This window comes from Aspergillus sclerotioniger (assembly GCF_003184525.1).
Source record: "Aspergillus sclerotioniger CBS 115572 chromosome Unknown BO94scaffold_1, whole genome shotgun sequence".
Taxonomy (NCBI): Eukaryota; Fungi; Ascomycota; class Eurotiomycetes; order Eurotiales; family Aspergillaceae; genus Aspergillus; species Aspergillus sclerotioniger.
In genome coordinates this window covers 382,738-405,755 of record NW_020290991.1, presented here as the reverse complement: position 1 = coordinate 405,755, position 23,018 = coordinate 382,738, and the positions used below count along the sequence as shown (strand labels likewise).

At 52.9% G+C, this 23,018-nt stretch overlaps 7 protein-coding genes across 7 annotated transcripts; 4 read left to right on the top strand and 3 right to left on the bottom strand.

The window, feature by feature from the left end:
• Nucleotides 1–76: 76 nt before the first annotated feature.
• BO94DRAFT_480950 (putative pyruvate dehydrogenase complex, dihydrolipoamide acetyltransferase component) lies at nt 77–5,310 on the top strand. Its single transcript, XM_025608842.1, has 8 exons — nt 77–322; nt 397–446; nt 512–735; nt 792–1,864; nt 2,729–3,142; nt 3,713–3,774; nt 4,150–4,331; nt 4,391–5,310. Exons 1-8 carry the CDS (start codon nt 213–215, stop codon nt 4,835–4,837), a joined length of 2,562 nt encoding a protein of 853 aa, XP_025473030.1. The 5' UTR covers nt 77–212; the 3' UTR covers nt 4,838–5,310.
• A 105-nt stretch (nt 5,311–5,415) lies between these two features.
• BO94DRAFT_529657 (malate dehydrogenase) lies at nt 5,416–6,921 on the top strand. The gene is made up of 5 exons (XM_025610496.1): nt 5,416–5,610; nt 5,679–5,796; nt 5,872–6,021; nt 6,090–6,184; nt 6,240–6,921. Exons 1-5 carry the CDS (start codon nt 5,545–5,547, stop codon nt 6,831–6,833), a joined length of 1,023 nt encoding a protein of 340 aa, XP_025473029.1. The 5' UTR covers nt 5,416–5,544; the 3' UTR covers nt 6,834–6,921.
• A 476-nt stretch (nt 6,922–7,397) lies between these two features.
• Nucleotides 7,398–11,235, bottom strand: BO94DRAFT_529655 (ATP-binding protein). The gene is made up of 4 exons (XM_025610495.1): nt 11,018–11,235; nt 10,002–10,893; nt 8,048–9,948; nt 7,398–7,981 (listed from the first exon to the last, which is right to left on the bottom strand). The coding sequence occupies exons 2-4, from the start codon at nt 10,810–10,812 to the stop codon at nt 7,823–7,825; spliced, it is 2,871 nt and encodes a 956-aa protein (XP_025473028.1). The 5' UTR covers nt 10,813–10,893; nt 11,018–11,235; the 3' UTR covers nt 7,398–7,822.
• A 2,597-nt stretch (nt 11,236–13,832) lies between these two features.
• Nucleotides 13,833–14,582, top strand: BO94DRAFT_580127 (uncharacterized protein; the record flags this gene model as incomplete). Its single annotated transcript, XM_025615303.1, has 3 exons — nt 13,833–13,949; nt 14,010–14,312; nt 14,382–14,582. The coding sequence occupies 3 exons, from the start codon at nt 13,833–13,835 to the stop codon at nt 14,580–14,582; spliced, it is 621 nt and encodes a 206-aa protein (XP_025473027.1).
• An 843-nt stretch (nt 14,583–15,425) lies between these two features.
• On the top strand, nt 15,426–16,119 carry BO94DRAFT_3982 (uncharacterized protein). Its single transcript, XM_025607381.1, has 2 exons — nt 15,426–15,793; nt 16,040–16,119. Exon 1 carries the CDS (start codon nt 15,472–15,474, stop codon nt 15,757–15,759), a length of 288 nt encoding a protein of 95 aa, XP_025473026.1. The 5' UTR covers nt 15,426–15,471; the 3' UTR covers nt 15,760–15,793; nt 16,040–16,119.
• On the bottom strand, nt 16,095–19,843 carry BO94DRAFT_529652 (putative vacuolar morphogenesis protein AvaB). The gene is made up of 4 exons (XM_025610494.1): nt 16,925–19,843; nt 16,771–16,879; nt 16,237–16,722; nt 16,095–16,180 (listed from the first exon to the last, which is right to left on the bottom strand). The coding sequence occupies exons 1-4, from the start codon at nt 19,503–19,505 to the stop codon at nt 16,138–16,140; spliced, it is 3,219 nt and encodes a 1,072-aa protein (XP_025473025.1). The 5' UTR covers nt 19,506–19,843; the 3' UTR covers nt 16,095–16,137.
• Nucleotides 19,844–20,056: 213 nt separating this feature from the next.
• On the bottom strand, nt 20,057–21,812 carry BO94DRAFT_529651 (bifunctional nucleoside/nucleotide kinase/histidine phosphatase family protein). Its single transcript, XM_025610493.1, has 3 exons — nt 21,740–21,812; nt 21,107–21,693; nt 20,057–21,057 (listed from the first exon to the last, which is right to left on the bottom strand). Exons 2-3 carry the CDS (start codon nt 21,689–21,691, stop codon nt 20,413–20,415), a joined length of 1,230 nt encoding a protein of 409 aa, XP_025473024.1. The 5' UTR covers nt 21,692–21,693; nt 21,740–21,812; the 3' UTR covers nt 20,057–20,412.
• Nucleotides 21,813–23,018: the final 1,206 nt, after the last annotated feature.

The following is a 23,018-nucleotide window of genomic DNA, read 5'->3' as shown; positions in this document are numbered from 1 at the left end:
CATAATTAGGACACGGCGGCGCCCGGCGAGTCTATTCCGAACGCTCACCGGGAAGCTCAACAGAAAAGTTCCTGGAGCTGCAGTAATCCTCAACCCTCCGATACGGGCCCTTCACTCCGCCAGACACGCTTCCCGGCACCCCTTCTATCCCATTTCTCTTCCTCATTCCCGCCCCGGGCCTTTCCTTGTATCACATTTAGCATTTGGGCGCCATGGTTGCCTCTGCTATCCGGATGCGTACTCCCAGCGCTATGTTCCTCTCCAAAGGCGCCCTCTCCCTGAGGAGGCCGCAGACTGTTCACAGATTCAAGGATGTTGCTCAGTATGTTGCGCTGCCGCTGTGAACTTTGCTTCTCTATCTGATCAACATGCTAATTGTATCTGCTTGCCTTCTAGATCTCAATTGCCTTCCCTTTCCGCCCTTTCCCGTTTTTACGCCTCTAAGTGTATGCCGTTATCCCCGTCGCCTTTGGTTTGTGGATCATCGGATTCTGACATGTTGGATCTACAGCCTTCCCTCCCCACACCATCATCAGCATGCCGGCTCTGTCGCCGACCATGAACGCCGGAAACATTGGTGCCTGGCAAAAGCAGGCCGGTGATGCCCTGCAGCCCGGTGATGTTCTGGTCGAAATTGAGACCGATAAGGCCCAGATGGACTTTGAGTTCCAGGAGGAGGGTGTTCTGGCCAAGGTTCTCAAGGAGACTGGCGAGAAGGATGTCTCTGTCGGCTCCGTATGTATCTCCAGTCAATTCTTAGTGCTCACGCAGTTTTTACTGACCGCCATTAGCCTATCGCCGTCTTGGTCGAAGAGGGTGTCGACGTTGCCGCTTTTGAGGCCTTTAGCCTGGCGGATGCTGGCGGTGAGAAGGCTGCCCCTGCCGCTGAGGAGAAGCAGGAGTCTCAGGGAGCCGCTGATGCTGCTGCCCCGGCCGCTTCCGAGCCTGCCCCTGCTGCCGTGGAGCCTGAGACTTCGGGTGAGAAGCTCCAGCCCAGTCTGGACCGTGAGCCTCTCATCAGCCCTAGCGCCAAGGCTTTGGCTTTGGAGAAGGGTGTCCCGATCAAGGGTCTGAAGGGTACCGGGCGTGGTGGCCAGATCACCAAGGAGGACGTCGAGAAGTACAAGCCCGCTGCTACTGCCGCGGCCGCTGCCCCGACCTACGAGGACATCCCTCTTACTTCCATGCGCAAGACCATTGCTAGCCGCCTTCAGCAGTCCACCCGGGAGAACCCCCACTTCTACGTCTCCACCACCTTGTCGGTTACCAAGCTTCTCAAGCTTCGCCAGGCTCTCAACGCTTCCTCCGAGGGCAAGTACAAGCTTTCCGTCAACGACTTCCTCGTCAAGGCCTGCGCCGCGGCCCTCAAGAAGGTCCCTGCCGTCAACTCCAGCTGGCATGAGGAGAACGGTCAGACTGTGATCCGTCAGCACAACACTGTCGACATCAGCGTCGCCGTCTCCACCCCCAACGGCCTCATCACCCCCATTGTCAAGGGCGTTGAGGGCCGTGGTCTGTCTAGCATCTCTAACCAGATCAAGGACCTGGGCAAGCGTGCTCGCGACAACAAGCTCAAGCCCGAGGAGTACCAGGGTGGCACTTTCACCATCAGCAACATGGGCATGAACCCTGCTGTTGAACGCTTCGCTGCCGTCATCAACCCCCCTCAGGCCGGTATCCTGGCTGTTGGCACCATCCGCAAGGTTGCCGTCCCCGTTGAGACCGAGGAGGGTACCGCCGTCGAGTGGGATGACCAGATCATCGTTACTGGCAGCTTCGACCACCGTGTCGTTGATGGTATTGTCGGTGCCGAATGGATCAAGGAGCTGAAGAAGGTTGTTGACAGCCCCCTGGAGCTTCTTCTGTAAGCTCATCTGTGAACTTTGGAACACCGAGCAGCGCAGCATACTAGCTATCTACGATCGGAGTTTCTTTTGGCCTTGTTGTAATATGTATTAAAATCATTCGAATGTTCCTCCCTTTCACGACCATCACGGTCTGTCAAGTACAGCCTAGATATTCTCAATGCATCTCCTATGTCTCGTATCTTATCTTCTTTATAACCAGTGTTGCTATCTCGCGAACCATGTTATTGGACGAGCAACGGCCCCTGACTATGGAACCAGCCCACCCAAATGAAAAATCCATCGCAGGGCAGTAATTGGTAGATCCGATAAACAAGCTAAAGCGTTTCATAGCCGGAAGTGCGATGCGTTCGGCACTAGTCTTGGCGGTCCTCATCCAACTCCACCACGGAATCTATGACGTGATGCCATTCTTTCCGGACGGTTCTGCCGTCCATAAATACCTGGGGGCTTCATCCCCTGGAACTTACCTCGATACTTTTCTCGTGCGATCGAATCACCTTCTATTTGCTATCACTTTCAAGCTACATGTGCGTCTAGTCCTGGCTGGACATCACTAGCCTTGATGCTGGCCATTACATAGGCCCTCTCACATTGGATGCGCTGACTGATGACGTCGTAGATCACCAACTTCGCTGATCACATCGAGTCTCTTAATCCATATTATCCACCATGTCTTACGCAGAAGCTGCCGCCAAAGGTCCCAAGCAATCTCCAGAGGAGGTGTGTACTCATTCTGTCCTCGCTACCACTCAATGACTACTGTGTCCATCTATGTTCTCCAAACCAGCTAACATCATCATAGGCGTAAGTCAACAAACAACAGCTGGGTGAGCCCTTAAATGTTGCTAACACCTATACAGCCGTGCCCCCGACGTTGGCGGAGTGTACCGAGATGAGTCCGAAAGCACCGCTTCCCTCGTCGACGTTGATTCGCCGCATGTCCAGGCCGTATATTCCGAGTTCCTGCAGCAGGACGTGCAGACCACCACACAGGCCGAGCGGATAGAGCGAGAAGAAAAGGAGCATGAGTCCTACGAAGAACGGAAGGCGAAGGCCAAGGCCAAGGCTAAAGCCAAGGCGAAGTCTGGATCAGTGCGCCGCAACGCGCAGAACCCTGTTTACCTTGGAAATGCTCTGATCCTGGGCCTGGCTGGCGCGGGCTTGGGATATGGGGCATACAGAAAGCATGCTGCTGGGCAGCTTTCATGGGAACTGGTCGGATGGTTCTCTGGCGCCGTTGGTGCCTTTGGTGCCGTCGACTACTTCGTTAGCAAGTGAGTTTGGATGAGCATGCATGTGATGGTATTGATCGCTAACAAGGGCTTGTTTAGATGGCTTCTTCAGAACAAATACCCTCCCAAATGAGCTTTGAATGGAGTCGTGTCTTGGACGTCGTGATATCCCGAGGTCATTTTTGACTGGCGTGCTGTTTTTATGTTGTATTCCGTGCTCTATTAGGGTGCACGAGGCGTTGTGCAAATTCTCGGCGTTACAGTGAATCTCTACTATTCCGAATGGTTCGATCATGTCTCCAAGTCCGCATTATGCTGTAGGATGGTAAAGCACAATAGCATACATAGCTTTCACGATAGCGGCAGCCCTGAAGTCATTTACATCCATCTGACAGCAAAAGAAAAGAAACCGTAGGTATGGAGTAGACATAATAAGTGGAGATCTTCCAGCAGTGCTCCTGCATGAATTTACTTTCGCTCGGACCGAGCGATTGAGTTGAGCGGGTCAGGCCGCAGGCATTACTGCAGTGGCTGGAGGCGGTCAGCGGCGTCAGAATCGTGGCCGGGCAAGAACATGTGGCCTTGGCCAGCATCATTATTAGCCTGATAAAGAGTAATATCTCCGGACACGTCGCTGCTTCCTGACACCAACTACCAACTATCGCTCAAGGATAGTCCAAGTCTCTCTTCACAGGTTGAGCATTATAGTCTCGTCAAATACGGGCTTTGCTTCTCGGCTTTTGGCTGTGGTTGTATACAACGCACTCCCCCGATAGGGTACACCGCAACAAAATGGTAAATACCCCCAAAGCATCAGAAACCCCATCTAGATACCAGCTCAACTCCATCATGAGGACGGATGCTTATTTGGATTAATGCAAAGAATTCCCTCTTCAATTCCGCCCTCAAGCAGTCTTCTGCTATCCGCCGTGATCTGGACACATTCTCCCAGTCACCGGCAACATCGTCTGCAGCGCTACAAGGTGGGTTTTGGAATTGTTGCTTGTAGTGGGCCCACTACTCGACATAGGGACTTATGCGCGTTGTAGGTCAAATCGCCGCTTCGCTAGCATCACTATCGCGAACCGTCGACGACTATTCTGCATTGTCCAAGAAGGAATTGATTCCAGAGAAACAAGAGAAAGCGTTTGAGCGCGTGAAGAATTTCCGGACAGAGCTTGCAGATTACCGGCAACATTTTGACCGACTACGGAAAGAAAGAGAGGATGCTGTAAGCACTATACTGACACATGTCTGGGATCAAGGGTTGCTGACCATAGTGTCTTACAGCAATCTGTCACCAACCGCAATGAGCTCCTCGGTCGACGCCCGCATCACACAGCAACTCCCGAGAACCCATACGCCCAATCGTCGCTCCCGCAGTCATCTGCTTTTGGCAATCCTTCGTCACGATCGGGACTCAGCTTTGGAGCTTTGCCGGCTGACTACACACGGGAAACGCATGCGCTTCGCGAGCAGAGCTTCCTAGCGAGCACCAACACCCAGCTGGATGAGTTTCTTGATCGGGGGCGTGCCGTACTTGCGGATTTGGGCCAGCAGCGGGAGGTGCTCAAAGGCACGCAGCGTCGACTCTACAGCGTTGCGAACACGCTAGGTGTGAGTGGGGAGACAATTCGCAAGGTTGAGCGTCGGGCCAAGCAGGACAAATGGATTTTTTTGGGAGGAGTGATAGTGTTCTTCCTGTTCTGCTGGGCGGTGTTGCATTACCTGCGATGAGGCAGGTGTATACTTTTGTTTCTAGGCCTATTGTGTTTGGTGCTTGGGTTGTCTTACAAGCGCAGGCGTTCGGAGCGCATTGACAGGGATCTTATTGCTCACTAAGTATGTAGATATGTATGGGTTGTGGTGGTAGCTAGATATTATTTAGTTGCTGCAGCTGGAGTGGTTAGCTTCCCTTTTCCCGTGCGCAACGGGGTTTTCCTTGGAAGTGTGGAGTAGTGCGGCGTCGTAGCCTCGTAGAGACACCGCAGTATGGCTGGTGACCGGGAAGACCGTTGGGAACGTGGCTGTCGGTTAAATGGAGACGGGGACTGGGCCGGGATGAGTAACAAGGAGGCAGGCAATTGTTGTCTGGAGGCAGCTCGAGACCTCCACGGGGGGAGAGAGTAAGTACTAGATAGTAAATGATCGGAGGACAATTGACGGGCAGCATCATGCATGCCAACCGGTCGGTAGGACGGAACCGGAGCAGAGGAGGCGAGGATGGGCAGAGGAAAGACAGTTGGCTGCCGTGGGGATCGGAAACGGAGCCATTTAGCCGCCCCAAAATCCTTCGCGCTCACCGGCCACCGACGGCTTCTCCCTTCTTCTCCCTCCCTTCTCTTCCTCTCTTCTCCTCCATCGCAATTGCTTCTCTTCTGTCCTCCCCATCTCCCCTTCTTTTCCCCAGATAGATTCACTTCTGTCTCCTCTTCACAGCCAAGATGTTCGCTGCTCGTCAGACCTTCAACCTCCTCCAGAAGCGTGGCTTCTCCGCTTCTGCCAGCCAGGTGTGTAGAAAAAAACATTGCCTCGGAGCTGTCTGTCACCCTGCTAACCATCACATCTCCATTCCTAGGCCTCCAAGGTTGCCGTCCTCGGTGCCGCTGGTGGCATTGGTCAGCCCCTGTCCCTGCTCATGAAGCTTAACCCCCTTGTTTCTGAGCTCGCTCTCTACGATATCCGCGGTGGACCTGGTATGTCGCACAGCTTCCTCCCAACGTGAAACCATAATCCGATCATCGGAGTCGACTGACAGGAGTCTTTTGCAGGTGTCGCTGCCGATCTGAGCCACATCAACACCAACAGCACCGTCACTGGCTACGACCCTACCCCCTCTGGCCTCCGCGATGCTCTCAAGGGCTCTGAGATCATCCTCATCCCTGCCGGTGTTCCCCGCAAGCCCGGCATGACCCGTGATGGTATGCACTGGACCACTTTGAAACTGGCCGAGGCACGAGCACAGCAGGACTAATCACGCCATTTGCAGACCTCTTCAACACCAACGCCTCCATTGTCCGCGACCTCGCCAAGGCCGCTGCTGAGGCTTCCCCCGAGGCTAACATCCTCGTCATCTCCAACCCTGTACGCAGTGAATCCAATTCTCCCAATCCATCCGACCTTGCACTAACAGCACCAGGTCAACTCCACCGTCCCCATCGTCTCCGAGGTCTTCAAGGCCCGTGGCGTCTACAACCCCAAGCGCCTCTTCGGTGTCACCACCCTTGACGTCGTCCGTGCCTCCCGCTTCATCTCCCAGGTCCAGGGCACCAACCCCTCCAACGAGGCCGTCACCGTCATCGGTGGCCACTCCGGTGTGACCATCGTTCCCCTCCTCTCCCAGTCCAACCACCCCAGCATCGAGGGCACCACCCGCGATGAGCTGGTCAACCGCATCCAGTTCGGTGGTGACGAGGTCGTCAAGGCCAAGGACGGTGCCGGTTCCGCCACCCTCTCCATGGCTTTCGCCGGTGCTCGCTTCGCCGAGTCCCTCCTCAAGGCCGCCAACGGCGAGAAGGGCATCGTTGAGCCCACCTTCGTCGACAGCCCTCTCTTCAAGGACCAGGGTGTTGACTTCTTCGCCTCCAAGGTCGAGCTCGGCCCCAACGGTGTTGAGAAGATCCACGAGGTCGGTGCCGTCAACGAGTACGAGCAGAAGCTCATCGAGACTGCCCTCGGTGACCTCAAGAAGAACATCCAGAAGGGTATTGACTTCGTCAAGGCCAACCCTTAAATGGATTGATTCGAAACCCTCTGCAGCCGCTTTCCTCCATGTATAACAGTCTTGTGTAATTTGCCATACCCCTATGCACTTTCCCATCTCGCATTGGCTTTTGTCTCGGAGGAAATGCAGCTGTGGATTCGCATGGCATCAACTCGGTTATGTGAGGGGAGATGGTCATGACGTGTATTTCCTATAAATAAGAAAAATCTAATGAGATATTATGACTATACCATATACCTTGTAACTATGTTCTTCCCACCCATCTATGTAAACCACACCACCGAACCTACTCACTGTCTATACCGATCTAAGGCCGGGTTCCCATTTACCCAGTCAACCAAGCCATGAACCGAGCCCTCCAAGCTCACCTCCCCGCCTCAGCAATGCCCCACCAACCCAAGGTAGTACTCTGTAATTAAGTCACCATCGACCACAACTGCATCTAGTAATATCAATAGACATTCATTCCCCTTTGAGTAAATCTGGTACGGTCTCGGACAGTAAGATAGGCTAGATTGGATAGGAGTTGGTTGGGTTTCGGTTCGTACAGAATTACTTCTTGGTGATCATTACTTCGTGTTCAACTGTTACGTGTTCTTTGTTTCTGTTTTAGCTACCGAGCACAACGAATTAACCACAATCTTTGCAAATTAGATATGGTTATCCTGTCTACTCCGTACACAAAGGAATGGCAACATCCAGCAGATGTCATAACGATAGCGAGGACGAAGATGAAAAAGAGTGGGGTATTGGTTTTCAAATAACGCATCTCGTGAACAGTCGTCATCATCAGGGGAATGGGGTTAGTAGCAATAAGAATAATCATCAAGGTAATAAAAATAGGAATAGATCTTCGCACGAGAAAGGCGGTCAGTGGAGGAGGCGTTATCCAATCTGTCGTCACTAGCTAGATGAGGTAGATAGGTAGGGGTTGCCAAGTTCGAGTGCCAATTTTTTTCGCTGGGAAAGACCAAACGGAAACAACATGAAAGTCAAAATTAGGTATAACTCCTCATGGCGTCGAGATAGCCTGTACCCCCGCGGAGGTCGTGGTCGAAGGTCTGTGCGACTTCGAGGACGCGTTTGATGTGCTCCATGGATAAAGGATTTTGTTCGTTCACAGCGAGAGCTTGAGCGGTGCGGACGGAATTTTTGATCTATTAGAGACAGATTTGTTAGTGAGTTGTACGAGGGGAGGCATCTTGTAAGCCCGGGGGTCTTACCTGACGTCCGTTCAGATTGTGTCGAGCCAGCAGATCAAAGTCCTTCTCAGTGAACGTGGCGGTCTGCACACCCTCCATGGCCTGCACACGCTCCAAGAACATCTTCCAAACACTACGCTTGGCCTTTGTGGTGAGGTCGCCGTAGCGCAGGGCAACGTGAATGCGGGATTGGAATGCATCATCGAAGGTCTCCACGCGATTGGTGGTGAGGAACAGAATCCCCTGAAAGTACTCGAGGAGCCGCAGGAAGATGCTGACAAGGGCATTGCGGTGGATGTCCTGGATTGTGCGCTTCTCGAGGAAGATATCCGCCTCGTCGAGGAGCAAAACGGCGCCCCAGGAATGAGCGATATCGAGGATCTTGTTTAGCTCCCCTTCAAGGGTGCGCGAGTCGGTACCCAACTCGCCGGCACTAACCATGTAGAGTGGACGTTTAAGGAGCTCAGCAATCCCTTCGGCTGTCAAGGTCTTGCCGGTTCCTGGGGGCCCATGGAGCACGGCGACGAGGCCCTTGCCCTTGCCCTGGATGACGTCGTCAATGTTCTGGGCAGCGCGGAAGGTATGAGACTCGACGAGGGCCTTGACGATGGATTTCTGGTTGTCCGGGAGGACAAGAGAGTCGAAGGCGTCTTCATTCCACTCAATATCGCTGATGCCCGAGATGCTAAACTCGAGCCATAGCTTCTCGCTGAAGGCGAAACCGAGCACCACCGGACTAGCGATGAGAAGCTCCTCTTCGGTGAAATCGCGGTCGGAGGGATCCTCGACCTCATCCATGTCCTCCTTGCGAATCTCGTTGCCGTTCTCATCCAGCTCGACCTCAACGACATGCGGCTTGCCCTCCTTGTCTCGCACCACCTTGTACCGGACTTGTGGGGCATCCGAGTCGCGCAGTTGCCCGAAGGCCTGCTCGGAATCCGAGTCGGACATGGCGCAGCAGCACCCATCATCGCTGCCGTCGTTATCGGAGCCGTCGAGATAGTCGGGGTCCTTAGGACGGACGGTGCTGATCGGGTAATTGGGGTTGATGCGCCGGTGGATGGCGGGATCAATCATCACCCGGCCGTTAATGTTGACCTTGATGACGGACCGCTTCTTCTTATAGAAGGCCATGCCCTTGTGAAACCGATAGTTCATGCCTCGTAGCGCCACGAACTTCTTGCCCCGCTCAATCAGCTTCGCCTTGACGCTCTCGGCTTCGCGATGGTACTTCAGGGGATAGCAGCTGAGACTGGTGATCTTGCGGGCGCCCTTGAAGGACTCAACCTCCGCAGCCATGGTGCCCATGCCAAAGGCCTTGCCGTCGTATTCGAGATAGCGGCCCTCAATGCTGTACCATTGGCCCTTCATGAAGGAAGACTCCTTGGTGGCATACTCAATCTTGAACGCGCGCGGCTCGTCCTGGTTTCCATACGTGGAGGAGTACGCCACAGTGTTAGGCTTGAAGATGGCCCACAGGAGATCGAAGGTGATCATATTGGCGTCCAGAAGCGGATACAGAGTTTTCTTAGTTTCGGCGTAATCCGTGTCCAGATACTTAATGAGCACCTTCAGATGGGATGCCTTGAGCTCGGCTACTTTTCGGGCTTTTCTCTTTTTTTCTGCTTTGGCTAGCTGCGCAAGGTCCTTCATGTATTGTCGCGTCTCCTCAAGATATAGGAAGAGCATGTTTGGATCGACGACCGCCGTCTCCTGCACCAAGCTGACGCCCTTGACTCCGTCCATGACCTTGGCCAGCGCATCGCGGAGGTACTTGCTTTTCAGGTCCACCACGGTCTCCAGATATTTGTTGTCCCAGTCGAATTTGCGACGCACGGTGAAAAGGTACTGGTCCCACTCGTTTGCGTCGGGGTCATCGACCGTCTCGGTCAGCTTAAAGTTGTGGATTGTATTGTCCCACACTGGTGAACAAGATTAGCTAGAGTAGAGCATGAATGGATAGGGGAAGACGAACATTGATCTACCCGTTTAAATGCAATCTTGGAGGCCGCCTTCTTCCGACCCTTGGTCTTCTGAGAGCTCCCCTTCTGACTTTCCGTGAGTCCATCGTTCAAGCCACGTTTGCCTCGACCTTTCCGACGCCCGTCAGCGAGCTTGATTCGTAAGGTAGCCAGTTTCTGCTTGGCCAGCAAGAGCGCCAACTCTTCCGCATCCGCGTCGTCGTCGTCGTCGTCGCCGTCATCTTCATCTGGCAGTTCCTCGGACGAATCTTGCTTTGACCGCGATTTCTTTGCGTTTTTCTTCGCTTTGAGCTTGGCGACCAGCTTTTTCAGGGTCTTTTCATCGAGCGTAGAATCGGAGTCATCGCTGTCCTCGTCATCGGAAGTAGAATCCGAATCGGTCTGATGCGACCGGCTCTTCTTCTTTCTGCCACCTTTCAGAGCTTTCTTCGCCTTGTTCTTGGCCCGTCGGCGGCGCTGCTTGCGATCCGACGCGGACTCGGATGAGGACTGGGTGGCTTCGCCGTCGGATGCGGAGTCCGGGTTAGATTCGTCAGTGGTGGAGTTTATTTCCGGCGAGCTGTCATCGCTGGGGGTGACGATGGAGGATGCCTTCCGGTGGGCCTTCTTTTTCTTGGTGGACCGATTGGGATCCTGCTCTTTTGTGGGGTGCTTGGAGCAGACGGACTTTTTGGCGACGGGCTCGGTGATGGGGGCGGGGGGAGCTTTGGGGTCAGAGATGACGGGGGGAGAATCAGTGGTGGGCGGGTCGGCGTCGAGCTTGGATTCGGGGGCGGACGAGGCCGGGGCACTAGCGTCGGCCATGGTGGAGGTGGATGGAGCTGGTCCAGGGACCGGCACAGGCTCAGGCTCAGGCACAGGCCCACTTTCAAGCTCCGAGGTCTGCTGCTGGGGATCAGTGGACATGGATTGGAAAGGTCGGGGGAGATAAATGGGAAATGGGAGATGGGAGAGTCAGGGAAGAAAAAGGCAGGAGCGAGGACAAGGCGGAGGAATGGCCGTGACGTACTCTGATGCCTAAGAGGTCGGTCGTATCCTCGCTTGCGAAGCGCCTTGCGTGTTGGCCAGCCCAGCAGATTGGAGGACTCGAATTCTGGCGGTGTGATGCCTAACCACCCGAGACGAGGTCAAGGGAAGGATGCAAAGGGGAAGAAATGAAATGAAGGAAGAGGAGAGAAGGAGCAGACGGAAGGAAGGACTGCGGGTCAGGTTGGGGGAGACGGCGTGAATAAATACCAGGGCAGGGGGATGACGAGCCGGGGGGCACAGCAGACAGTGAGGCGATTCCATGGCCGTCGGAGAGAGCCTGGAAAAAGTAAAAAAGTGCCGGATTGGGAAGAGGCTGGGCTGGCGATGCTTGCCAATGAGAGTCTGGATGGCCGCCGGTCAGCAGCAGTTGATATTAATGTGCCCTGGTCACCAATGCCTCCCCAAGTGGCACAGGCTCCCTCCCCGACGGCCGCAGGAGCCAACCCTTCAGCCGCACTGGATGTCTTTGCTTGCTCTTTCTCCCCATCACCAAGCATTACGGACTGGCACTTCCCGTGCTTAGATCGGCAGCTGATCGGTCACCGACATTTGCCAGCACGCGTGTCTCATGCGCTGTCCAGATGCCAAATGCCAGGAGAACCCCCGGTCTGGTGGTTGAGGACGGTTACGGCGCACCCAAGATTGGAATGGACAGCCAGTGACACATACCAACCACTAGAATTGGGCGAGAGAGTCAGAGGTACTCCATAGATGGAGGGTGTGTGAATCATCCTCCCCCAACCGATCCGCATAGGCAGCAGGCACCTGTCGTATCCGTCATGGACAAATCCCTGCTAGGATCCCCTGGTCTTATTTGCGACTGGAGCCAAGGGCGAGGCTGCAAGAGGGATTTGATTAGCCTGGCTATCTAGGGTCTGGCCTGCAGCTTGCCAATGTCACAGCCCAAGGCATTGCAAGAGCCTTATTAAGCATCTGGAGCACTTCCCAGAGCTTCCTATTTCAAATCCTCTGAAGCCTTCTATATTATCTCTTTGAGCATCTCCCAAGCACTTCCCAAGCACCTTCTGATTATCTCCCAAAGGACTCCACAGCGCAGTTGATACGGTCTAAATCTATATTTCTGTTCTGGCTGAAGCGGTGAATGAGGGCAGTATCCATCTAGATCGTAACGTTATAGATAGCTTGAAGAACCAATCAGGATATAGAACTCGACTTGGGGGCCTGGACCGTGGACCTCAGCAGGGACATACCGCATTGGCCAAGCACTCTGATTTGTCTATTTTATCCGCGACGCAGCCTTTCTTACGCCAGTAGACTTGTTTGACTAACAAAGGCTAAATTAGATAAAGAATGCGGCCTGATCGCGTCAACAGATGATATGACGATTTAGGCATGAAATGCGTAAGTTGTGTGAGGGCCATAAAGAGAAAGATCAGGTAATCTGCCCGCCTTCATTGAAGAAAAAGTGATTCCTACCTCGGAGATGAAATCAGCGTGGCTTAAATGAGATCGCACAGGTGTAACCACTACTTCAGTACTCGCAACGTGAGTCATGGACAGAAAATGCCGCCTCTATTCAACTTCAAGAGTCACGACCGTGGCTTTAAGAGAGTTCAAAGGCGGAAGAAAACAGATCTCTGCCCAGTTCACCCGAGTTCATGTAGGTGATGAAATATCGGGTCCCAGGATGTTATATGACTGACATCTGTTTATATTTGAGACCTCGCTAATACCGGAAAAGAAAGTGCGATCCAGAGCCAGTGAACATCTCGATTGCTTACAACCTTGCAAACACCACCACTAAATCCTCTACTTCTCGATTCCCTTCTAAAGCGCCGCAGAAGGTCACAGTACTCAATCCATATCTATTATACCATGCTTCCTTACCAGTGCATAGTGCAAGAAACGATGCATAGTCCCGGATGCTGGAATTCCCGTTCAATCCCTGCACATTTTCCCTTTTTCATTGCAAATAATGATCTGGTTGACTGAACGCATGGCAAGATACATGCGACATCAGAGGCGACCGAATCAGGCTCCAATTTGAACAATATACAATAGCAAGACTGGGGAGCTGGTAAGATCCGGGGAATACCCTTGTTATTCAGACAAGCAATTGTGTGATTTATCCACTCTTGAATGCAGTGGTCTCTCCACCGTGTGCTCGCCCTAAGCGGGGTTGCAGAAACCCTAGATGGTGATTATGACCATGAAACAGATCCCGGCGATGAATATCAAATGAATGTATCCGAAGTGAAGTCACGGTTGAAGAGGTGACAGTGTGGATGGTTCTAACAGAAAGCCCAAGCTGTAAACCATTCCCATCCGCAGTCTATCCAGGCTCCAAGAAAATCGTTCCAGGACAGAAAAGTCTAGAAGAAGATCTACCTAAGAAAATACAAGTTCTGCTCCTGCCTTCTGCTCACGCAGCACTAATATTGATAAGTTGCAACTCCTCTTTTTTGTAGCTTAATGGACAGAAGTCCCATGATACCATATCAATCAAAACCACATCCATCTCTTTAGAGGCTTCATAACAACCCGAATCTAGTAACTGCCCATGTAGCATATCCCTCCAGTGAAGTCCAATCCCCAATAAATGCCGCCTTTCTTCCACTTCACTGCCTGAAGACCAACACATTCACTACGAGTAACACCAACTGAACCCAACCTCAATGCCCTCAAACATGACATCTCTTCTCATCTCTGCTCTCTCTTTCTCTCCTCCCCTCTCTCAACCATCTACATGACCATCCACCTCACCACTCCTTCATCCCATCACCACCATCTCAACAGACACAAACACCAACTCACCACCAAGACAAGACCCAACCATGGACCCCTCACCCTCACCCGACTCTCCCTCCAAATACTTCACCCCGATCAACTCCAGCACCCCCATCAAGCCCGACCCCGAAGAGACCGAAAACTCCACCCTTTCCAAAGCAGTGGTAACCATCCCCCCACCTACCAGCCACCCAAACCAACCCAACTATCTAACCAACCCAAAGAGAAAAACCAGCACCAAGCGCGGCCCCATCAAAACCTCCCCACACTCCTCCTCCTCCGAATCCCCCAGCAAAAAACCCAAGCTTACGCCCAAGAAAACCAGACTGCCCCCAATCCCCACTAATCTTGACGCCGCCACCATCAACGATAGGCTCATCCTGCGTCTTCGAGATGACGAACAGCGCGGATGGAACGAAATCACGAAGGAGTGGGTGAAGTTGACGGGTATTCAGGTTGGAGGGTCGACTCTTCGCATGAGATATACTACTATGAAGAGTAATTTTGTGGAGATGGATGGGAATGATGTATGTTTTTTTCCCATTTCTTACTTCTTTGGGAATGTGAGGGGGATGATGCTAATCTATATTTGTTAGGAAGCACGCATGCTCCGCGCCAAAAAGGAAGTCGAGGAGAAGTTCGAAGGAGATAAGTGGCGGCTTATTGCAGATGCGGTGGAGAGTGCGGGAGGGAAGAGGTATCCTGCCGGGGCCTTACAAAAGAGGTTCAGGGAGGTTTGTAAGAGGGGGGTTAGTGGCGGTGGTGCTGGGGATGGGGGAGAGGAGAAAGGGGTTTGAATCCGGTTGCGCTTTGGTCATTCGCTTTAAGGGTATTGCTTTACTAGGGCTGCTGCTGATGATTATGCTTTTGTTGTTGCTGGTTGCGTTTCGTTGGGTGGAAAGAACTTGGAGGGACATGTGCTGCTGGCATTGGGATATGCATTGCTCTAGCTTGGGATGGTGATAGTTTGGGGATAGGATTTGATACTCATGGGATAGCAGATTGAGGACAGTTATGCGATAACGATGGCTTAAGGATAACACGCAATGCATTTAACAGAGTATTGATGAACTACCAAAGTATCTAGTCACAAAACACTGATCTCGATGGCCACAATTCTGCTACTCATCCCATTCTTCACATTATAGTGATTGTCCCAGTTCATACATGCAATTACTGTCCGCAACCGGATCTATAAATATATCCAGTTAACCTGCGAGTAGATAAGAAAAAAAAAAAAAAAAAAAACCGAAGAACCCAGCAACTGAACACAGTACTATATTCAAACCAAACCAACAGCACCAGAAAACAACCATCTCAAAGACAAGAAAGCATCACTACTGACGAAGACAAAAGAGATTATCTATAGATAGATCAAACAAGCACCAAAAGTAACACGCAATCCAAATAACATCACCAAACACAAGCCAATAAACACAAACAGATACGAAATTCTATAGGAAGTAGAAAAAAAAAAAAGAAAAACTGAAAAACACCCTATAACCAATCCCCGACAGCTCGCGCGCAATGCCCACATACAACTACCACCTACTACTAGATAGGCGCCGGGGAGGGAAAGACAGCCGCCTCGACCGCCCTGCCGATCCGATCCCCGCCATCACCACCTCCTCCCCTCCCCTCCCAAATCCTTCCACCCCACCACCACACCTCACCACCACCACCACCATGTCCACCATAACAACCCTCCACGCAATCTACACCTCCCCCCAACAAACCCACACCTTCGAACACCCCATCACCACCACACATCCCACCTCCGTCGCCACAAAAGTCACCTACCTCGCCGAACTACGCAAACTCGTGCCCAACATCCAAAACGACATCAATGTGTTCCTGACCGAGCGGATGGAAGAAGATAAGAAGGCGGCGGAGGCGCAGGGTCAGGCGGTCTCTGATAAGGAGGTCAAGGAGGAGGAGAATTATGGGGAGGAGGTTGTGGAGGAGGATGCTTGATCCTTTTCTTCTTCCTTTTTACTAATGGAGATGGGTTGGGTTGGGTTGCGCAACTCTGTTGGGGATTTTTCTGGACGGGGTACTGCGTTGCGAGGAACGAATAATGAATTGATTTGAATCGAATTGAGGAATCATATGCATTTGGTGGTTGGATGGATGGATGGATCCTTGAATACTGCTAGCCCGGGGTATCATAGTGCAGGGGAAAATGTCCGCCACTCCGGTATGCTTTGAACAATATAAGACAAGACAAGACAAGAGAAGACGTGGGGGTAGGAAGATGCGGGAAACAGGAGGGAAAAGAAAAGAAAAGAAAAAACGCAAACGAAACGATGAATCGATACCAATAAACCTCTATATACAGACAATATCATGGGCTCAACGCATGCGATTGGCACAGCCAAGATGGACAACAGTATTGCTACCTCTGGTCAGCGACGCTCAATTGAAGGATACTGGATACTGGTGGGAACTTACTCCGGAAACACATTGATTACGCTCCCTCCGATCCTCTTGTGGCAGATACCACACACCCGCTCTTCGGTGATGGTGACATGTCGCGATCGCGTCGATCGCGCATCTGTCCCCTCACCCACCAGCAGCTGCGCCTGGGTCTTGATGTTTTCGGCCTTCTGCAGGTTGGCCACGATCCGGCTCTCGTTCAGGATCGAGTTGGCGGCGCGCATACGCCCCTTGAAATAGAAGTCGAGCTCCTTGACCGGGAGCGTTTCGGGGATCAGGTCCAGTGCAGAATTCGGCGGCAGACGGGATCCATGTTTGGCTAGCACCGCGAGCGCAGGCCCGTACCGGGGCTTGTAGTCGTGGGGAGGAGATAGATATAGAGACAATAGAGTTAGATAAATCGATGGTTTGTCCTCCTCATAAGCCAGTAAGGCTACGCAGCGTGAAGCCGTCCCATCCGCGGCCGCCGTATCCTCCATCTTATGGAGTTGGTTACAGTACCTGCAAGGGTTAGCCCAGTGAATGGTGCAGTCGATATAGCTGACTCACTCTTCAGCTTTTGTGTAGTCCTCCAGCTTAAACACGTAGATCTCCAGTGCTTGCCTATGCTGTCCCATCTTGCTGAAAACAATCGCTCGTGCCTCGAAGAACTCGGGATCTGGCATCGTCAGCACCGTATTAGCATCGCAACGAGAGTACTCACCGTCTCGGTCAAGCCGATCAAGAATCTTAGCCGGGGAATACTGGGAGCTGGACTTGAGCATATTCAGGAACTTATTCTGCCATTCGACATAGTCCACCTCGCTAGAGAACTCCCATTCCTTCGTCTGGTGCTTCTTCAGCCGTTCCAAATAGAGCATGAGCAGCTTCTGATGTAGATCCGGTGTCATATCGTTCAATTCCCCGATGATATGCTCCAGGTAACGGACAGCGAGGTTTACATCAATGTCCTCCAGGAAGTCCAGCACCCGATCCCGCGGCAGGGTCTCTGCGTTCTCCGTATCTGCCAGGAAGACCTCCATGCCCAGCTCAGGGGCCTCCCGCACCGGCCACTCCGCAAACTCGAGGATCAAATCGATGTGGTCTGGAGACAGATTCTGCAGATACCCAACCGTTCTCTTCGGCCCGTGCAGCTGAGGCGCCGTCTCTTCCTCGTCGTCAGCCCGTCCGAACTTCTGGAGCAGCTCCAGCGCCTGTCGGTGGAGCTTCTTCCCGTACAGAAAGTCAATCAAATCGTTGTGACGCCCGGTCTTCTCCAGCTTCTCCATCACCACATCCGGGTCACAGAAGTTGGCAATACGGAACAATGACCCTGCCAACGCAGGAATGGCATACATGTATGCCCGGAACAGGGTCGTATCCACGAGCCTGGCCTTTTCTCGCAGCTTCTCCCCGAGGTCATAGTCATCCTCCTTGTCAATACTCAGCAGCTTCATGACCGAGTCTGTCAACGCATCGTTCGCCCCGTCCGACGTAGCATCAATCACCTTCAGCGAGCCATCCGGGTTCAGGAACCGCTGGAACCTCCTCCGCACATCTGCAAGGTATCTCTGCAGCTCACGAACAGCCAGTTTCAGATCATTCCCTTCCAGCGCCTTGTCGTGCTTGGCATCCTCGACCACCTTCGCGCGGATACTGCCCGCATCACTGCCGTCGTCTGTCCGCGTCCGCAGAAGCGACATCACCGAGGGAGCATGCGACAGCGTCTTCGGAACCGGTGTTTCCTCCACAGTCGACCCGTCGGTCTGGTTGTGGTTCTCTGGTGTCTTGGAAGGACTGTCGCTCGTACCATCGTCCGACTCTTCCGGCTCGTCGACAATCGACGACAGTTCGCCCGCGATAATCTTCGGATAGAGTCGAATGATGGTCTCCGGGGGCGCCGAGATCTCCGTGAACAGATCCATCGAGTCACAGTACTTCCGCATCTTAAACAGCCCTTCGGCCTTCTCCAGCTTGATCTGGCGCAGCCTCCCCTGCTTATCCCGCAGCAGCGCATCCTCCAGCATACTCGCCAGACTGATTGCCTCATCCAGGTACCCCTTCTCGACCAGCGAATCGATCTGCGTATCGTAACTCAACGCCTCCATCCTCCAAATCGTCCGGTCACTCGACACCAGAAACCCCTTCCCAGCATGCGCCAGACTGATCGTCGGCTGCGGGATATGCATTATACTGGCCGACGGCAGCGGAATCGATTGCAACAGCGACAACGTCTCCGGGTTCCGGACCTCCAACACCCCCTTCGAAGAATCATGCAACGCCAACAAAAACGGATACGAATACCCAATATCCGCCGGCGCATGACTCCAGGGGATCTGTCTCCGCCCCAGCGAATTCCCCTGCACATCAATAAAATGCGTATTGATATCCTTGGCCAGCAACACCTGGCCCTCCTTCAATCTCGTCGCCAATGGCTTCGGCGCCGCACCTCCAATGCCAATATAACTCATACTGGCGACACCCACTCCCGCCAATCGCCCAGTACTCTCCTGGCCACCCAGCCCACTAATCCCGGCTGGACCAGACAAATCCACGATCGTCCCCTCCCCCTCGATATCAACCATGACAAACCCCGACCCCAGCCCAGCCACCAACCTCGTCCCCGACACCCACGTCAGCGTCTTAATCCCACTAACCAGCGTCATCTCCATAACCCCCCGTTCCACCTCCATCTCCATATCCCTCCACACCCACACCAAGATCTTCCTCTTCACCGCCACCGCCAACCTCGACACAATAGCCGGCACACCCGTCTCCGGATCATTAACAATATTCGAAGTGACTGCAAAAGTCGTCGCCCCCTTCGTCTTCCCCAATTGCTCCTGCAACGCATACGTCCCCAAATCATGCAGCGCCACATATCCCCCGGCAAGGGAAACCAATATCTTAGCCTCCTTAATCAACGCCAACTGTTCAATCTTATACCGCGAGAACTTTTCCACCTCGCGCAACAATTCCGTTTTACCCCCATTCCCATTCCCTCCATTCGTCCCATTCGTAACCGTATTCCCATTCATCGTACCCCCATTCGCATTCCGTATCGTCGCATCCTCATCACCATTACTCCCCTCACCACCACCTCCACCACTGCCATCACCCCCCCCCTCACTAGCGCTATTCGAACTGGCAGGCGACGGTTCATTCACTCGATATATCCTCAAACACCCATTATTCAACCCGACCAGGACCCGATCGCCGTACGCAAGCACGGATTCAATCCGTGATCGATCGCGCGGCTTCAGCTCAACGAGCGGTCGGGCCGTGAAGGCGGATAACATGTTCATTCCTTCCTTCGTTTCACCTTCCTTGGTTTTCTTTATATTTTCCCTCGTTTGTGTGTATATATGTGTGGATTCGGTATGGGGTAGTGTGCTATGTTGTATGCGTGAATAAATCGGTGTGTCGGGGTTGGTTGGTTGGTTGGTTGGTGGGTGCGGCGGCGAGCTGGCTAGCTCCGTGACGGAGGTTAAGGGTATGTGGTAGGTAGGTAGGTGTCGCCGCTTAGCCGAGAGTTAGGGGGGTGTGGTCATGTCATTTCATGTCAATGGGGGTCGTAGAGAAGAGGGGTGTTGTGTCTGTGTAGATTCAGTTGTTCATTGCGAGGTGTTGGAGTGTTGGTGGATGGGCGGAGGTCGAGTCGATAGGATAGCGTAGAATAGCGGAGCTGGGATGGACGGCCGGGTTGAGCTGCGCTCCCCCCGGGCCCGTGCCAAGCCTGACACCGACGGCTGATGGGTATGGATCCGTCAGTATGGCGCGCTGGCTCATGTGACGGGTATCCCTTGCTTACTTGTGCTTGGATTATCATTGTACTTTTAAAGTAATAGGATAAAGAGTGAAAACTGTATTCGTAAGAATAGAATCTAGTCTATTATGCTAAGCTATATAACTGAATGGATGTATCCCCCTGTTCCATGCACAGCGCTACTGATGTGTATCGCTATCCGCTGGCATATAAGCTCCGAACCCATGCAAGAATCTAACGTCCAACCAACCGATCAAACAAACACAGCCCATTGGGCCACAATCAAAGATGAGTCCCGACTTTTCAATATCAAAGGCGGAGGAACGCATGCGCCTTCACAAATGAAGGCCAAACCCAATAGGGAGAAAAATGGCAAAACTGATACAAGAGCATAACAATAGGACAAGACGGACTTGTATTGGAATAATAAACCTCACTATCTCGGATCACGCCTTGATCTCGGTGGGGTATTCCTGGTGTTTCGCCGACGTGCCCTTAGCGCGCCATGTTGAGACAGCCGGGATATCCGCCTTGAAGCGCTGCTCGTCCGTACCGTATGCCCGTGGCGTGAGCTTGATCAGCGTATGGAGCGGCACCTCCATCCATGGACTCTGCTCTTGCGGCGTGTTGAGGAAGTATGCGTAGATGCATCGGAGGACGGCCTGGTGCGTAACGATGATCACATTTTCACTGCGCTCCAGTTCCATGATGATGGGCTCTAGCCGGATGACCACATCACGGTAAGACTCTCCGCCACGGTAGCGGTAATTATACTTGTCCTCGTCGCGCGCAGCAAAGTCCTCCGGGTATTTTTGCGCGATCTGCTCGTATGTGAGTCCATCACAGACACCGGAGTCGAGCTCGTCCAGCGCCTTCCATTCTAGCTTCTCAAAACCCGTCTCAGCAGCGAGATGACGAGCTGTTTGGATCGTACGTTTCAGCGTCGATGTCCAGATAACAATCTTGGTGTTGGGTGGCACCCCGGACTTCTTTAATAGGCCAGGCAGAGCCCGGGCATATGCCTCGCCACGCTCTGAAATGTTGGAGTCGCCGCCGATCTTCCCAGTTAGATTATATTCTGACTCGCCATGCTAGAGCTTGTCAGAGACAGTGTAGGACAGTGGTGGATGCATCACTTACGCGGGATAGCCAGATTGAACGAGGTTTGATGTGGAGGTTCTGAATGTAATAGACCAATCGACTGGAAAGATAATCTTTGATCTGGTTGATGATGACTGTCGAGCCGACATTGATGAGTTTTACATAGGTGAAGTTCTTCTCATTATCGTCAATTGTCTCATAGGCCTTCTCATAATTGCGGATGCGGTTGCGGAAATCGAGGGCAGCAACTTCCGGATCCTGTCCCTTGTAATCCGGCGACGTCGTCTTGACTTCCAAGATGTTGTTCATGATCAAGTCTTCATCGTCGCATATTGACTCGACGTACAGTGTTTCAACGCCATCTTCCTGGCAGCGCTCGTGGATCCAACGCCGCCGCTCTTTCGTGGAATTCGTGGCATCGAGAATGGCTACCACACCTTTCCCGGACCTGAACCACTGAAGCATATCGGAAACCGCAGCCTCCGCGGCCGCACGTCTCATCTTTTCGCCCTCGGAATTATGCGGATCAAAAAAGGTCGCGTTGGGCTGCGGCGTGCCTTGACGACGGTAGGTGCCGACGTTGAACACCCGAGCGGGGATCCCAACCCAGGCGAGATATCGCATGGCTGCTACAGTTAGTGCCTGAACATACTAAAACCAGAGCCAACGTACCTTTTCCAGCTATGAGACTCTTGCCTCTGGCTGGGAGGCCAACCATGACCACACAGATTTTGGAGTCATCGGACTGGGAAGAAGAGTAAGTCTTTCTGGAGTTGCTGCCATTGCGGAATCACGTAAATGCCAGGGACAGCAGAGAATAGATGGGCGAGACAAAAGAAACAGGATACAAAAGACCGTGCAAGTGTCGTGATTCCAAGTTTTGATCGCAAACACCGGCAATTCCCCTCCAAAATGAGGGGTATAAGGCATCACCGGTAGCGCCTAGGATCAGGAGAGTACATAACGTCACCGGCAACACCGACACCGAGTCACCCCACATGAAACACCCAAGCAACGAACAATGACAACAAAGCATTCATTCCACTTACGCTGGCGAAGTAGGTATGGCCATTGCCCCTCCGAATCGCACTGGACATGACGAGCGGTCGGGATGAGCTTGGAATCGGCTGCTGAGTAGGTAGTTTGAGCGTGGATGAGGCGAACTTCGACCTCGGCCTCCAGGGGTGTCCGACCGGACGCCGGGAGAAGGGATGTAGGACGGATAGGGTCGGTAACGGGCGAAAGCGCAAGAATTCTTGATAGAAAAGGAGCAAAGTAATCTGCGACTTGTAATTTGTTTGGCGGGGATAAATGGGTCTAAGCAGTTGAGTTCAGACAGATCCGGCCTGTCTCACGACGGATTCTTGCGAGGAGAGAACAATAGTAGTAGTAGCAGTAGTAGTAGTAGTCAATGGAATGGATCAACAGCAGCTCTGGTTGGATGTCATTAACCCAACAGTCGATGCGGTGAAGAAGGAGTCGACGAGCACAGACGTCATTCCGCGGGGCAGTCGCAACAACGCCGCTCGGTCGAGGCAAGTAGTACTGGTATCTAGTCGGACCAGAAACACTCCCACTGGGCTGGACCCGGATGGATTGCAGAAGATCAGAACCGCCCTGAAAGAGTCGATCGCAGTGCATCCGGGGAGGCGTGAATTTCCCCAGTTTGTCAGGTCATCTGGCCCCGACTAATTGCCTCCTGCCACACGTGACCCTCTGCGTTTTCGTCGGGTAAAGTCGTAACGGGGCCTTTCGGGTCTAGCCTCAAGGACGGCGTGAAAATTTGGTCGAGGTGTTTCTCCTTTTAGAGGGATTTCTACTTAGTGAGTTATAGATAGATAGTAGTACCTACATAGTATCTACTCCGTAGCTGACATGCCATTATTGTTCAAAATTAGAGGCCTTGATCTCCAATGGAGCCGCGCTGATTGGGTCCCTTGCATGTCTCCTT

What these genes read in the sequence shown, in the direction of transcription:
- BO94DRAFT_480950 (XM_025608842.1), top strand. Translation starts at nt 213, where the DNA reads ATGGTTGCCTCTGCTATCCGGATGCGTACTCCCAGCGCTATGTTCCTC. An exon ending in AGATTCAAGGATGTTGCTCA is followed by an intron (nt 323 to 396) that starts GTATGTTGCGCT and finishes CTTGCCTTCTAG; the next exon opens with ATCTCAATTGCCTTCCCTTT. An exon ending in AGGATGTCTCTGTCGGCTCC is followed by an intron (nt 736 to 791) that starts GTATGTATCTCC and finishes GACCGCCATTAG; the next exon opens with CCTATCGCCGTCTTGGTCGA.
- BO94DRAFT_529657 (XM_025610496.1), top strand. Translation starts at nt 5,545, where the DNA reads ATGTTCGCTGCTCGTCAGACCTTCAACCTCCTCCAGAAGCGTGGCTTC. An exon ending in TCTCCGCTTCTGCCAGCCAG is followed by an intron (nt 5,611 to 5,678) that starts GTGTGTAGAAAA and finishes CTCCATTCCTAG; the next exon opens with GCCTCCAAGGTTGCCGTCCT. An exon ending in TCCTCGTCATCTCCAACCCT is followed by an intron (nt 6,185 to 6,239) that starts GTACGCAGTGAA and finishes TAACAGCACCAG; the next exon opens with GTCAACTCCACCGTCCCCAT.
- BO94DRAFT_529655 (XM_025610495.1), bottom strand. Translation starts at nt 10,812, where the DNA reads ATGGCCGACGCTAGTGCCCCGGCCTCGTCCGCCCCCGAATCCAAGCTC. An exon ending in ATTTAAACGGGTAGATCAAT is followed by an intron (nt 9,949 to 10,001) that starts GTTCGTCTTCCC and finishes CTTGTTCACCAG; the next exon opens with TGTGGGACAATACAATCCAC. An exon ending in ACAATCTGAACGGACGTCAG is followed by an intron (nt 7,982 to 8,047) that starts GTAAGACCCCCG and finishes TGTCTCTAATAG; the next exon opens with ATCAAAAATTCCGTCCGCAC.
- BO94DRAFT_3982 (XM_025607381.1), top strand. Translation starts at nt 15,472, where the DNA reads ATGTCCACCATAACAACCCTCCACGCAATCTACACCTCCCCCCAACAA.
- BO94DRAFT_529652 (XM_025610494.1), bottom strand. Translation starts at nt 19,505, where the DNA reads ATGAACATGTTATCCGCCTTCACGGCCCGACCGCTCGTTGAGCTGAAG. An exon ending in TGATCGGCTTGACCGAGACG is followed by an intron (nt 16,880 to 16,924) that starts GTGAGTACTCTC and finishes TGACGATGCCAG; the next exon opens with ATCCCGAGTTCTTCGAGGCA. An exon ending in GACTACACAAAAGCTGAAGA is followed by an intron (nt 16,723 to 16,770) that starts GTGAGTCAGCTA and finishes TAACCCTTGCAG; the next exon opens with GTACTGTAACCAACTCCATA.
- BO94DRAFT_529651 (XM_025610493.1), bottom strand. Translation starts at nt 21,691, where the DNA reads ATGCGATATCTCGCCTGGGTTGGGATCCCCGCTCGGGTGTTCAACGTC. An exon ending in GTTCAATCTGGCTATCCCGC is followed by an intron (nt 21,058 to 21,106) that starts GTAAGTGATGCA and finishes GACAAGCTCTAG; the next exon opens with CATGGCGAGTCAGAATATAA.